Genomic DNA, 15,865 nt, shown 5'->3' with positions numbered 1-15,865 from the left:
GATTAAGCACAGATTAACTAAGTGTCTTTTTGAGGTCCATCCTTGAAAGGGATTGTGGCTGTTGCTTGACCAGGGCTCACACCCCAGTCCACCAACAATCCAAGTTCTCACAAAGTTTAACTTTATTACAAACAAAAAAACATAAGAAAAATCCAGTTGGAAACTGAGATCTTTGATAAATTCCAACTCATCACCAACCTCCCCTAGTAGGGAAAAAATATGAAAAAGTAATGTCAAAGATCTGGCCAAATACAAAGATATTGCTTCTTTCCCCTTTGGTTCCAATGGCAAAACGTTAACTGCATTCGACTTGGGTTTTTCAAGTTCTCAGTGATACATTTGTATACACTTAAACATTACTCATCAATGTTCGTGGCACCCCTAGAAGCTCATGTAAGTTACAGTTGCTGTGCTTTTGCAAGGGAAGCAAGTACTTTCTAACACCTTTTGTTTTTTTGTTTAGCGCTACATCAAGTACATTTCTAACTCCTGGTTGTTACTTTCTGTAGATTAATTCCTAGACATGGGGGGTTATTACAACTTTGGAGGAGGTGTTAATCCGTCCCAAAAGTGACGGTAAAGTGACAAATATACCACCAGCCGTATTACGAGTTCCATAGGATATAATGGACTTGTAATACGGCTGGTGGTATATCCATCACTTTACCGTCACTTTTGGGACGGATTAACACCTCCTCCAAAGTTGTAATAATCCCCATGGTTCTTAATAATCATTATATTACAGTGGTCTTTTTTGCATTGTTATAGCAACTTTATTTTTTATAGCTAGCAACTTCATAATAAATATGGAAACATATTTTGGTCTCCAACAGTGGGTGGAAATCACGTGACTAAGTTTGTTTCTGATCTATCCATGCTTTGGCAAGTTCAATTGATTTGGCTTTTATTTAACCTTTCAATGCCTGGTTTAGGTACTGAATACATCATCACACATGAACTCTTTCACTCACCCTCTGCACCTTCACTTGCACTCTGCATTCTTTCATTCATACACTGACTTATGTTTGCATTCATCTACTTACCCATTCATGACAATGCACCAACACAAGAAAAACAAATATATGCATGGTCAATTAAAAGAGTAATAGTATTAAAAAGAAAAGAAGCCACCGACTAAACACAGTTGGCATATCCTTTCAATAAAAAAGTAAAATAGAATTTTGAAAGATATGTCTTGCAATGATAATGTACATACTGGATTGTACTTTTAAACTTACAAACAGCTGCCACTTTAAAAAGCAACATGTTGGCCATCGTGGAGCAGTAAGCAGTTATACACTTTTCTCAATCCCAATCCAAGAAGGCTACTCAATAAACTTTGTACACTATGTACAATACCGGTCCAAGATGGGTATCTTGGGACGGTATTGTACATAGTGTAACACTGTGGACCCAATCTGAGATGGTCTTCATAATGCTTCTAAATATGGAGGCCATTTTATAAAGATAAAACAATTATGTAACATTGACAAGATCTCTTCAAGATATAGAAACAGACTGCCATGTGAGATACAGTGCACTGAAGGTGAAACGAATGGCAAGCAAGTGGCTTGATACCACTGTCTGGGGATCTGCAAGATGCACTAAAAAGCACAAACAAAATGAAAAAGTAGAAGGAAAGGAATGAAAGGAGATGGTAAAAGGGCAAAAGGAATACTACAGGACTAGCCCATCGGCCATGCTATTGAAGCACAATAATTTTCAGATGGATGTGCATATGTGAGCAGGAAAATGCTGCATTACAGATCCTCGTGATATAATGACTGGGGCGAGGAAAAGAGACAGAGAGGTAATGTCTATCTGTGCCACAATCATGGGCGTCAATTAACCATATTGTCAAAGACAGTGGAAGTGACTTCACATACTCTTTGCCTCTGTTGACATCACAGGTTTAAGCACTTGTACCACCCTTGATCTCTCAACAGCCTTCTATTTGCTGATGAAATGAAGGAAGGCAAGAACTGGAATTTACAGAAAATAAACATGTTGTATTTACTTTCTGTTCTTACCACTCCTTCATGAACCCCGAAGCAAGGGATAGCAATGGAAGCGTCGGAGTAGCAAAGGGCAATCAAGAGGTAGAGTATGCTACCTATAACTGCTGCTAATTGATGCCCATCGACATAGTGCGTGCAACTTCTAAGTCTCTGCAGTGCTTACATAGTTTGACTCTAGAGCAAGAGTTGGTGTCGCCTGTGAAAAGATGTCCACTTTCCATATAGCATATAACATATAGATCTGTTGGATGAACCCTGTGATGTAAGCACACAAAAGAAACGTACTGCTGTGCTTGTTCCATCTGACACTGCTGTACAGGAAACACCCCATCAGCAAGTATTGTATAATGACCGCCCCGCATAATCCATTGTTCTACAACAGTGACTCCTGATGGCTGTGCTGCTTTCATACATTACGAACAAAAAGCCCTGCTAAATTTTCTGCTTAGGGATAGCTGTATATTACTTCTCACTGAAGTAGTAAAACAGACTTCTGTGTCCAAAGGGTGTGGACGTCCACTGAGGAAGGGTTACTGCGTGTTATATACAGATGATCACATTTAAAATGTTATGTATTTAGTCTTCAAAAGATGTGATACATGCTAACAATTTGGGAAACGTCTGGGACAAAAAAGCGGCACAAATTTTTTCAAATGATCAAAAGTACTTAACAGAAGTACTGAATACATCGTGGCGATATTACAAGTATTACCACCACACGGTCGGAGTCTGTTACTTTCTATTTCCCTTTTAAACTCAAATCAAAAACATTTATAAAGCGCGCTACTCACCCGTGAGGGTCTCAAGGCGCTAGGGGAAGGGGGGTTACTGCTGCTCGAAGAGCCAGGTTTTGAGCTGCCTCCGGAATGCAGGGTGGTCCTGGGTGGTCCTGAGGTTGGCGGGGAGGGAGTTCCATGTCTTGGCCGCCAGGTAAGAGAAGGATTTCCCACCTGCCGTGGTGCGGCGGATGCGAGGGACGGCGGCAAGTGCGAGGTTGGCGGAGCGAAGTTGACGGGTGGGTGTGTAGAAACTGAGGCGACGGTTGAGGTATTCGGGTCCCTTGTTGTGGAGGGCTTTGTGTGCGTGGGTGAGGAGCCGGAAGGTGATCCTTTTGCTGACGGGAAGCCAGTGCAGGTGTCTCAGGTGGGCGGAGATGTGGCTGTTGCGGGGTATGTCGATGACGAGGCGGGCGGAGGCGTTTTGTATTCGCTGCAGACGTTTCTGGAGTTTAGCGTTGGTTCCTGCGTATAGGGTGTTTCCGTAGTCCAGGCGGCTTGTGACGAGGGCGTGGGTCACAGTTTTTCTGGTGTCGGCGGGGATCCAGCGGAAGATCTTTCGGAGCATGCGGAGAGTGAGGAAGCAGGAAGATGATACGGCGTTGACTTGTTTGGTCATGGTGAGAAGCGGGTCCAGGATGAATCCGAGGTTGCGTGCGTGGTCTGAGGGGGTTGGTGCGGTGCCTGGGGCCGTGGGCCACCAAGAGTCGTCCCAGGCGGTCGGGGTGTTTCCGAGGATGAGGACTTCAGTTTTTTCTGAGTTCAGTTTCAGACGGCTGAGTTTCATCCATTCTGCGACGTCTTTCATTCCATCTTGCAGGTTGGTCTTGGCGCCAGTGGGGTCTTTGGTGAGGGAGAGTATCAGCTGAGTGTCATCGGCGTAGGAGGTGATGTTGATGTTGTGTTTGCGTACGATGTCGGCGAGGGGGCTCATGTAGACATTGAAGAGAGTCGGGCTGAGCGAGGAGCCTTGTGGGAAACCGCAGATGATCTCGGTGGGGTCTGAGCGGAACGGAGTGAGGTAGACTCTTTGGGAGCGGTTAGAGAGGAAAGAGGTGATCCAGTCCAGGGCCAGTCCTTGGATACCGGTGGAGCGCAGGCAGGATGTTAGGGTTCGGTGGCAGACGGTGTCGAAGGCAGCCGAGAGGTCGAGGAGGATGAGGGCGACTGTTTCTCCGTTGTCCATCAGAGTTCTGATGTCGTCTGTGACTGAGATGAGGGCGGTTCCTGTGCTGTGATTGGCTCGGAATCCGGACTGAGAGGGGTCGAGTAGGTGGTTGTCTTCAAGAACATTGGTCAGTTGCTTGTTGACGGTCTTCTCTATGACTTTGGCAGGAAAAGGGAGGAACGAGATGGGGGCGGAAGTTCTTCAGGTCGCTGGGGTCCGCCGTAGGTTTCTTCAGGAGGGCGTTGACTGCCGCGTGTTTCCAGCTCTCGGGGAAGGCGGCAGAAGCAAACGAGCTGTTGATGACGGTCTGGAGATGCGGGGCGATGATGTTGTCGGCTTCGTTGAAGATGAAGTGTGGGCAGGGGTCCGAGGGGGCACCAGAGTGGATGGAGTTCATGGTAGCTTTGGTGTCCTCCGCGCTGATGTGAGTCCAGGCGTTGAGGGTGATGGCTGGGGTAGTAGGTTCTGTGGTGGTTGGCTGGGTCTGGTGTCCGAAGCTGTCGTGTAGGTCGGTGATCTTACGATGGAAGAAGGTAGCGAGGGAGTTGTAGTAGGTTCTGTGGTGGTTGGCTGGGTCTGGTGTCCGAAGCTGTCGTGTAAGTCGGTGATCTTACGATGGAAGAAGGTAGCGAGGGAGTTGCAGAGGTCTTGTGAGGGCGTGATGGAGTTGGAGTTGGCGTTAGGATTGGAGAGCTCTTTGATGATGTTGAAGAGTTCTTTGCTGTTGTGAGTGTTCTTGTCCAGTCTGTGAAGGAAGTTCTTTTGGTGGCGCGGATCAACTGATGGTATTCGCGGGTGGCGTTTTTGAGGGCAGACATGTTTTCTGCGGTGTGGTCTTTGCGCCAGGCTTTCTCGAGGGTACGGCAGGTTTTTTGGGATTCCTTGAGGGTGTCTGTGAACCATTGAGGTTTCCTGGTGCTGGTCTGTCTTGGGAGGCGTCTGAGAGGTGCGAGGTTGTCCGCGCAGTTGGTGATCCAATGAGTGAGGCTGAGGGCTGCGTCGTTGGGGTCGGTGGAGAAGGTGGGTTGGTTGTCGCTGAGAGTGGAGCGAAGCTGTTCCGTGGGGATTTTGTTCCAATGTCTGCGTGGGATGGGTTGTGTGCGGAGGTGGAGAGTCTTGCATCTGAAGGTGAAGTGGACACATCTGTGGTCGGTCCAGTGTATTACGGAGGAGTGGCTGAAGGATACGTGGTTGCTGGCGGAGAAGATGGGGTCGAGCGTGTGTCCGGCGATGTGGGTGGGGGTGTTCACCAGTTGCTTGAGACTGAGGTTGGCGAAGTTGTCGAGCAAGGTGGTGGTGTTGGGGTCGTTGTTCTGCTCCAGGTGGAAGTTGAGGTCACCGAGGAGGATGTAGTCCGGCGAGGCAAGGGTGTGCGGGGAGATGAAGTCTGCGATGGATTCGCTGAAGAGGGCGCGTGGTCCAGGGGGTCTGTAGATGAGAGTTCCTCTGAGGGTGGTCCTGGGGACCCATTTCCTCTACTAGTAAATTTCATTCCGTTTCAGACCGTCAAGTTCATACCATGCTATTTTAGAACATGCTCAAACTGTCACATTCCCTTACAGGATAACTTTCATTCCCTCTTAGGCTGTCACTTTAACACACATTCATATATATTGTTTTTCAGGGTACCACGTTCCCTTTTAGGGTTATATTTTGCCGTAATCCCCCGCTGCCATTTCCATCCACTCTCACAATTCACCTTCCCTACTCTTATTTCAGTTCCCTGATATTATCACATTTACCCTCTTTGAACAGTGATTGACACCTGACATGGAAAAAATTGGCAGCTACATATTTATTGTCATGTGATACCACGATGGAACATCTGCCTTTCAGCAACTCTCAGTGCGCTTGTTATCGTTAATTAACCAAAAATATCACTTGAAACACCGAACACCAACATATTTTGTTCTCATTAGTATTTTGGTGAAATACCCCTACAAACTTCTCTCAAGTGGACTCAGCAATATCAATCTCTCAGAGCAGCTTCCAGAGCCCGCCTACATTACAAGTAAAAAATGTTAAAATTGTGCGATATAGAGTATCTCAACTACATCATTGCTGTATTGTCCATTCACCATCAACTGACCACTCGCATTTAATCCTGTAAGGATGTTTGCGAGAGAAGAAGAGGATAATTAGGCCAAATATGTTATGCATAAAATAACCCTGGTTACAAATTCCAGTTGACTAGATACAAATAGTTTATAGCATGGGTAGACAGCGAACTAATAGATGGTTAAGTACCTGATTTGCATTTTCTTGAGTAGAAGTGAAAGGGTCAACCATCCACACCCGTCGCCCACACTGTGTCCCAGAAAGGAGATGGGGGGGGGGGGGCAGAAACACAATTTACGCACAAACATCTATTAAAAGCCATATGTTTTCAGCCCACTTTATATTAGAACCCATAAAAATTCAATAACTGGGACTATTACCCAGCACGTCACGGAAATTTGTGAGACATTAGACACATTTTTACAACAGTTTTTAATCTGATGAATTATTAAATGAAAGTTTAAATACTGACATTTGAAAGAAAATATTCTAAATACATATAAATAATAACTGTAGATTGCTTGAGAATGATTTAAGTACTGTGCATCTCCTCTTTGTTGGGGAGACATTGATCTTTAGCCTGCTGCACTGGACTTCATTTAGCAAGATCATCTGCATCTGGGAGAAGGCGGGGTCATGGGGGAAGTGTTATTTAGTGCACAAGCTTCCCGCATGTGGGAGATAATTGGCCGTTATCCTGCTGCATCGAACTTCATTTACCAAGATCCCCGCCCATGGGAGAAGGAGGGGCTGTGGGAGAAGAGCACAGCAATATAGTGTGCATGAGCTTCCCACGCGCGGGACACATCCTGCTGCACCAGACTTCATTTACCAAGTTCCCCTTCCCCTGGGAAAAGGCGAGGTCGCAGGGGAATCATTAGATAGCAGGCACAAGCTTACGCACACGGGAAACATCTGAATTTGCAAATGTGGGTGACTTCTTAAGCTATCTGATTTGCTCAAGGGGTCACTTTTTTTTAGTGCCTAGATGTATTTTCTGCCTTAGTAAAACTTTGATGCTACTACGTTGTTTCAAATCAGCTGAGCCGAGGAAACACTTCCTAGAATTCACATATTTGTTAACCCTCGTGCCTAGGACCGGCATCTCTTAACCATATTCTGATGCGTCTACGTTGTTTCAAATCAGCAGAACCGCTGAAAGGATTCCTAGAATTTACTGATTTGTTAACCCTCGTGCCCAGGACTAGTGTGGTGGTGACTCGCCCTCAGTACTAGCATTTGTAAGAAACCCACTGATCGGAATAATGCTTTGTTGTTTCACAGCTTCCATCCACCTTCTCTCATAAAGCAGTTACCTTTTAACAATTACATCTCATTCTGCCGTTTGTACTTCAACTTTGGAAGAATTCAAATCGTCTTACTTAGCGCAAGGTTATCCCAGAGATCTTGACAACATGGTAACCAAACGGACAGAACGTCAAGACTTACTGCAGAGACGTACAGTTGCCAGCACCAGTAGAAACATTTTTGTGTGAACATTTTCTACCATGTCACCAATGTTTAAAAATATATTATGTGAAAGATGGGAGATATTACAAACGGAATCTGACTTCAAAGGCATTTTCAAAGATAAAACGTTGTGTTTATACACTCTTATCAGCTTCCACAACTTCCTCCACCACCACCAAATGGCTTGGGACCAGAAAGTGTCACAACTGCATACACTGCAATAATGCCATTACTGGGAACACTATTAATCACCCTACAGCAGGCAAGGTGGTGAAATTAGAACATTCTGCGGACTGTAACTCATACACAGGTAAAACAGAGAGAAATATTAAAATCCGCACCACGGAGCAAAAAAGCATGATTCACAACAAAAACACCGCTTAAAATCAGGCGGCACACTGTTTGGAGAGCAAGCATAGCATAGCTCAGTTGCGTTTTCAGGTCACAGAGTTGGTAAAGATCAATCCGGGAATAGATGTGTCTAAAATGTTATTACAACATGAATCTCATTGAATTTAGAAGGTTTGAGACACTGGCCCCTCGTAGGCTCAATGATAAACTGGATCTGCCATGTCTTCTCTGAAATTATCCCCATAGGCTGACTTCTCTTCCAGGGATTGCAGCTCTGAGAGAAACAAGCTATATCACACACTATTTTCGTTAGGGACGATTTTGTACTTGTGCGACACGTTATCCCAAATCATCTGGCCCTAGCAACATTCAGTACACCACCCAGAAGGGTCCGCACAGCCAGTGTTTTAATTTCCAGGAAACAAGGAGCTATTTGGTTGTTTAAGTCCGTTTTGTGTGCAATGTTTATTTACTTAAAACATCCATATATGTGAATCATTTTTAACGATCACTTTTAAGTGTGCATTTCAATCTTTTTTTATGTTGTTTATTTGTGCCAACGTTGTTTTACCACTATCATCTTCTCTTGTGTTCCACTGAGCACATGCACAAGCCGGCATGCAAGTTACTTATACAGGTCTTAATGGCGTCCTAGTGGTCGGATTTTCAAGTGGGTGTCCCCTGTCGCTGTCTGTTTTTTTAATTTTGATCACTCGACTTTCGGGGCGGCTGGTAGCACTTGAATAGCTAACCTGGAAGTGTTGTTAACAATGGCGACTTCCCGTTTCTAGCTAGTGTAGGATCGAAAGAGTTCGTGATTCTGCCCTTTAGTAAATTCGTTATGGTTGGGTGGTTTGTAATAATCTACTTGGGTTGTGATGGAATAGTGATTTATTATTATTGTTTTAACAGTTTGGTTACCTCAAACGTGGTGCAGAATAACACTGAAGTTATTGTTGATCGTTTGGCAGTTCTAGTTGCTCTGACGTGTGTTATGAACGTCTGTCTAGCAGATGCTTATGGTATTCTGCATGTTTAAGCTTTGACTGGTACTTAGGTAAGACGTTTAGGAATAGCTTTTTGGGTGATATGTTGTTTTCTTGACACACAGCAATTCGGCACGCTGAAAACTTTCACTGTCGTTTTTTTCCAGCACTGGCATACGCTCACTGAGAGCAAGCAAGTTTTCAGCGTGCACACTGGATTTACCTTAGCATGTTTGTAGTTTTGAGCATACACTTTTCATTCTATGAGTATGTTTGGATGTTTTATTGGCTTTTTCATTTGTTTTTGTGTTTTGGAGTTTGATTGGAAGTGGTGGGTTCTGAGTTTCACATTGTTGCATGGGTTCTCATTATGCTAATGAAGCTACTGGATTTGGGCAGCAGAATCACATGGATTCTGGATACTGAGTATGATTCCACACTGACTTCTGTCGGCCTAATCCGGGTTTTCCGGCTAACTAGCAGCGCCTCATCTCTGGCTCAGATGATTGTCGCAACCGGGCGCATGACAAGAAAGACTCCTCAGGGGAATCGTGGTCAATCAGATCTCATCCCTTTCTCTCAGTTACCAAAATCTCATGTAGGCAAAGACAACAGAGGCAGAACATAATTCAATAAGTATTTATGGAAGTCACTGCATCTTAGATGAAAAAGCATCTATTGCAATAACGAGGATGATAAAACACAATAAAAACAAGCAGGTGACTAAAAGAGTAAAACACAAAAACAGTCCCAGGGATGTGGAATTCCTATCGCCCGACACATCTTGTTTGGGGTCAAGGGCAAAAAGTTTTTATGTTTACTTTGTCCTTGGGACAAGTAGGCCCAACCCTCTGCAGCACAAACCCTTTGGTTGCCTGTTTACAGAGAGTGGAACTCTCTGCAGTTGAGGTAATGTGTTTCCAATAGATAATGCTGTTCGAACTTGTATTTATGGTTCATTATTTGAAAGCCTTCATTATTAGGGTGAGTGCTGTAAATAAATGTTTTAAGGTCACACTTCACTACTGACGTTGGTTCCAGTACAAAAAAAAAACGTGTATACACATGTTTGAAAAGTTTAGGCTATGAGGCTACGTATAATGCTCCCAGAATGCTCTCTGATTAGATGCAAATGAAGTGTCATTTAGTAAAATGTTTTGATGCATGCTAGTATTTCCAAAAAATATTTCTAATGGAAAATCAATGTAACCATTTTCAACACGATTATGGGAAGCATGAAAATAAACAAACACTGACAAAACCAACTGATCTGGCATATTTTTATAAGTCTTTTAGTTTCATCAATGCGTGTCTTGTTTTGACATGGCTTTTGTAACACTTTATTGTTGTGGGAGCTACCAGGCCCTCAACATTGTAACAAACACTGGCAAAAAAAAACCAAAACGTTTTTGAACTCTAAAAGCACACGTTGCCACCAGTGGCATAACAAAGGCCCCGCAGCCGCCCTCCAGGGGGCCCCTTCAGCACAGCACCTGCCCTGAGTGAGTCTGGATAGGGGGCTCCTCCATGTTCTTTGCAAAGGTGCACCCGCCAGTTTCGTTACGTCACTGATTGCCACTCTAGTTCCTGACACTGAACAAAACTACTTTGTGTGACAATATGCTCCTTGTGGAAGAGCAGAATGCAATCACTCACAGTAAAGCCAGCCAAAAGAGAGAGAAATAGAAGTTTAATAAAAACAAAATGTCTTTGTTAACACCAGACCTAATTAGAGACCAAGACCCACATGTAGGTAGCTTTTTGCATGTCACAAACAACGACTTTCGCTGTGTGCGACGTGCAAAAAGCACATTGCGATGCATAAACCCAGTTTTGCGATTCGGTAACCTGGTTACCGAATCGCAAAACGGATTTGCGACTCGCAATTAGGAAGGGGTGTTCCCTTCCTAATTGCGACTTGCAGTGCAATGTAGGATTGTTCTGCGAACGCGGGCGCAAACCAATCGCAGTTTGCACCCATTTCAAATGGGTGCTAACACTTTCGCACGGGACCCCATGGGACCCCTTCCCCATTGTGAATGTCACTGTAAACATTTTTTCAGAGCAGGCAGTGGTCCTAAGGACCACTGCCTGCTCTGAAAAAATAAAACGAAAACGTTTCATTTTTCGTTTTTGTAATGCATCTCGTTTTCCTTTAAGGAAAACGGGCTGCATTACAAAAAAAAAACTACTTTATTGAAAAGCAGTCACAGACATGGTGGTCTGATGTCTCCAGCAGGCCACCATCCCTGTGAGGGCCGCCATTCGCAAGGGGGTTGCAAATTGCGACCCACCTCATGATTATTCATGAGGTGGGCATTTGCGAAGCCCTTGCGAATGTAGGATGGTGTCAGGGACACCATCCTACATTCGGATTTGCGACTCGCAAATTGCGACTCGCTCTGACTCACAATTTGCGGGTCGCAAATCTGGACCTACCTACACGTGGCCCCAGATTCTTAAAGAAAGTCACAAAAGTGCACCCATGGTATATGTCGTACCCCTATAAAATATTTGTGAACTGTATTTTAGCATGGGTAAATACGCATGTGTAGATTTGCTCATGTTAAAATCTATTGAGCATTTGCAAGTTCATTTTTCCTCCAGCCACTTTCTTCCCAACCCTGGAAGAAGTTCTAATTCTGCCATTGTCAGGAGTAAATGTCCAACCTTTCTTATTATGGGAAAATATTAGAGAGAAGCTGGTGAAAATCTTTAAAACATGCAGGTTAGTAGGTTTGCAGACTCAAAGGCATTCCAGCCCTGGAACTATTGCTTACTGCTTCCTCCAGCCCCAGTATGCAGATCTGCAGAAAGGTGGCAAAATAAGGAAATTGCTACAGTAGGGATTGAAACTGCAAGTATTCAAGCCCTACTATGGTAGTAGCCCTGGCATAATCAGAGAGGTTATTATCAGAGCTCTTATATAATGAGATTGCTGCCATAATTTGGCGCCACACTACATGGCACCAAAGGGACAAGTAGATCATTTTACAGGACAAGTAGATTTGAGAAGCAACCTGTCCCCTGGACAAGTAGATATTTTAATAAATTCCACACCCCTGGTGTTTGGTGTGTACATTTTGCGAATGACTGTTTTAATGTTTGAAATTTAAATCATACAAATTGCTTGGAGATAGCTGGCTTCCAGTAATGACTCACTAGGGGTCTGCAGGAGTTAAGAGGCTGGGAAACAGCGTTACATAACCCATCATCTCAAAACTTGCACGCTTGGTTGCATTTAGTCAGACTGTCACGCCTCGCGCACTTGTTAAGCTTGCATTTACCACACCACCTTAGAGCGCAAGGTGCGGGACAGCGACATCAACATATTTCCTATTTTGTTACTGCAATGTATCCTTCTTTTGCTGCTGCTGAGGATTAATGCTACTTGAAACTGGTGCAGACCTGGAAGTGAAGTGTATTGTTCAGAGCAAACACGTGGATTCTTGTCATGCACGACACCTTCAACCAATAGGGTTTACCACAGTGGTATTTTAAACCCTATTCTTATAATGATAAAACACAATATCCAAATCACAAAACGCATATAGTTCCCCACAAAAAGTCCGGATACACTGAAGGTTTTAAACTTGAACGGAGCAACTTGGCACCAATAAGCTTCTAGCTCATTTTTCCCAACAAGTGCGTCCCCTAACGCTCTACAGCCTAGTATTGTATTATTTCAGACAAGCATTTAATACCAAATCCAGCCTTGGGTGCTCTGAAATGCAGTGTCCCTTCCAAACCCATACATGAGCAGCACTCAACCTACTGTTCTCCCGAACCTGCCTTAGGCATAGGGCACGCATAATAAGGCAGGAACACTCACTGACCTGCTGCCATCAGCGCAGAGCCTGCACCCCTCTCTCTTACTGACAGCCCGAGATCAGACTAGAAAGAAACACAAAGGTGGCCAATCAAAGTCGGATCCTCACCAAGCAGCTGCCACCGATGGCAACCAACAGCCAAGGGGCTTACGTTACGAAATGACAGGCAGAACTGTAGACACTGAAAGCGTCTCAGCATCTTCCGTGTTGAAAACGTGGTGGCCATCTTAGAGAGGAAAGCGCATCGTTTATCGGACGAAGTGAAGAGAACATGACGTTGAGCTACATAACATATACATGATTTTTCTGCTAAAGCACGTGTTCAGTGTTGTACTTCCTCCCGCCTGAAATTTTTGTTGACAAACAAATCAAAGTTTTCATTCGATAGTAACATGAACATAAGTGTTCTATGCGTATAAGATTGGTGCCCCACGCTACAAAATGACAATGCTCAATTTAAACGAACTTTATTGGCATGACAACGCCCAAAGAGCAAATATTGCAAAGAGGTGTCTTTGTGGGACGTAAAACAAATGTAATGTTGGATCTGGACGGTATGATCGGGTCTGGCGTATCGTTCCATGCATGTTCCTCTTCATTACACTGTGCTGTAATCATTCATATCTTGTAAGAGGGGCCGCAGAACCTCAGCACTGAAGCTCAGCGAAATGAAAAAGGGAAAGCATGGAGCGACTAGGACGGCAGTTAGTACGAGGCGTTCAGCGAAGGACTTGCTCGACCCGTTTTTTATTCGTCTTCTGCGTTCTGAGCTTGTAAAAGCCTTAACACGGTCAAGACAGGTCCCTTCTACGATAATAGGTGCGCTGACTATGGATGTGTGCGTTCCCACTGCACACCTTTCAGTGAAAGACCTTTCGCAAAACGGTTGACAGGTTAATTTGTACTCAACCCTCAGACCACGCAAGCAATTTGTTTTTTTCCCCGCAGGGTTTTAGGCAGTTTTGTGGGGTTCAAACTGCATTCACGCGAATACGGAAAAGTGCAATAACTAGCTAACTAGCAAGTATTGTTATTGAGATAACCTGGAAGTTCCACGCCTAGCTAGACCGCTCTTCTAGTAATATCGCTGCGAGACTACTGAAGAGGAGCACTGAGAAAACGCCCTCTTGCGCCCTCGTTTCCTACCTAGCCCGCATTGCTTAACTAGCATATAAAGTTACTCTACTAAGAACAGCATCCAGCTCGGTCTGACCGAGTGCCCCAGGACGGGGACCCACTAAACGACCCACGCAGCCATGTTAAGCGAACGAAAACTTGTGCTTTTCCTTTTGTTTACCTTTTCAGCCGACCCCGGAACCAGTCTATTGATTAGCTTGCACAGCACAACTCCGTTTCTGAGTGACGACTTTAGGAATTCCTCTGGGTCGCATATGGTCTTTTTTGGGGAGTTCAGGACCCCCAAAGAAATGAGCCATGTTACTGTTTGCTCCTCCGGATTCATGGCTGCAGATTAGGCTTTGAAAGAGATGCAGGGGTGGGTGCTGTGCAACCCACATCCGTACTTGCCTCTTCTCATTTCTTCTTTTTTTTTCTTTCAACAACTTCTGGTTTGTGGCGTGCTGTGGCCTGAGCCTGATCGCATAAATAAAACAAGCATTTGCAAAGCAATCGGACTCGCATTTGCTCGACTTAGAGCTATTAGCGGTGTAAAGTTCTAACCGGACTTTTATTGCTACATAAAATAAAAAGTAATACAATTTTACATAAGCGAGACGATTTAAAGTGCCATGCCATGAGTGTGAAGGGGCACACAAAATGAAACATAAGTTCGCTCACAGTCAAACGTTTTGGCAAATGTGCAGTGAGATTGCGCTGCATAGGAAATAAAAATAAAAAGTAGTCCCTAAACCATGCTGAAAACATGGAGCCTTGTATGTTTTCAGTAGTTTACCGGTGCTCTCAAGGAGGGCTAAACAGCGGAAAAGGCATGATCTATGCGCACGACCCTAAAAAAGTTATAATGGCCAAAGCAACTTATAGATTTGGAAGAATTTGTTTCAAATGCTCAGGTTTAACATGCAGATGAAATTCAAAACAATCCTTATATGTTTTCTCGAGTGTGTGTGTGTGTGCAAACAGTAACTTATACTGTAATAAATAATTCCATGCTGAAAAAAATAAGTTCCTTTAGAAAAAAGTGTTAATCAACTAGCACAGACAGGCGTTCTATTCACTTACTTGTTCAAAGTAACTTTTATTTTGGAATTTTTCAGTCTTCGATTTGACACCTACCAATCCGTAACACCATTTTGAAAAGAGTTGCGTTCACAGTCCCCCTTTGTTGTTCTCTGTTTGCAGCCCTAGAAATGGAAAAAATACTCCTGGATTCCATAATTTGGAGCAAAAATGTGACAGTAGAAAGAGGGTGAAGTCATGAGGAACAAAATATTGAATTTATACATTTGTTTTGTTAAAAAAAAACTGCCCCAAAGAGCCTGGCAACGATGTAGCCTTTTTTATCTGATATTAGGTTAAAGTGCTTTTGACAGACTGGGGGCAGTATTAATACCTTTATAATTTTGTTGCTCCTCTCAGGATCTGGTTATTCAAATGCGTTCAATGTAAATAACAATCCTAGAATTAAATGTAAAGCACACTAGACATTACAGTAAAGAATGACAAATATTACAGTGAAAACCACAAACTTTTATTCAAAGTTAAAGGCATTACAGAAAACAAAATAACCGACAAGTATGAGTCATTCATTTGTTACATAAAAATATGACACTCTATATAAAATGCAAGAATAAAATAGCAGAACAAAGTTGTTGGAAATGGCCCTTTTTGCAGGGTTATCCCCAAACTTTTTGCCTTCTTCCTCCTATTTTTTCAGGTCTGTTTTTGCTGGTTTATTGTCTCTGCGCACTTTACCACTGCTAATCAGTGCTGAAGTGCAACTGCTCCCTATAGAAATTGTACTGTTGATTGATTTATCCATGAATGGCATATCTGATTTACTGGTAAGTCCCTAGTAAAGTGCACTAGAGGTGCCCAGGGCCTGTAAATCAAATGCTACTAGTGGGCCTGCAGCACTGGCTGTGCCACCCACATAAGTAGCTCTGTAATCATGTCTCAGACCTGTCACTGCAGTGTCTGTGTGTGCAGTTTTGACTGTAACTTCGACTTGGCAAGTGTACGCGCTTGCCAGGCCTAAACCTTCCCTTTTCTTACATGTAAGGCACCCCTA

General features: G+C 43.9%; 1 protein-coding gene across 1 annotated transcript in view; it reads right to left on the bottom strand.

Annotated features, from left to right (window-relative positions):
* The window catches only part of ARHGEF6 (Rac/Cdc42 guanine nucleotide exchange factor 6), a 793,672-nt gene extending 779,456 nt beyond the window's left edge, over positions 1–14,216 (bottom strand). The window contains exon 1 of the mRNA XM_069212447.1: positions 13,955–14,216. Within this exon, the coding sequence (XP_069068548.1) occupies positions 13,955–14,119 (165 nt within the window). The 5' untranslated portion in view covers positions 14,120–14,216. The remainder of the gene's footprint in view (positions 1–13,954) is intronic.
* Between the last annotated feature and the right edge of the window lie 1,649 nt (positions 14,217–15,865).

Source organism: Pleurodeles waltl, chromosome 2_1, assembly GCF_031143425.1.
Source record: "Pleurodeles waltl isolate 20211129_DDA chromosome 2_1, aPleWal1.hap1.20221129, whole genome shotgun sequence".
NCBI classification, from domain to species: domain Eukaryota; kingdom Metazoa; phylum Chordata; class Amphibia; order Caudata; family Salamandridae; genus Pleurodeles; species Pleurodeles waltl.
This window is presented reverse-complemented; position numbering and strand designations above follow the sequence as displayed.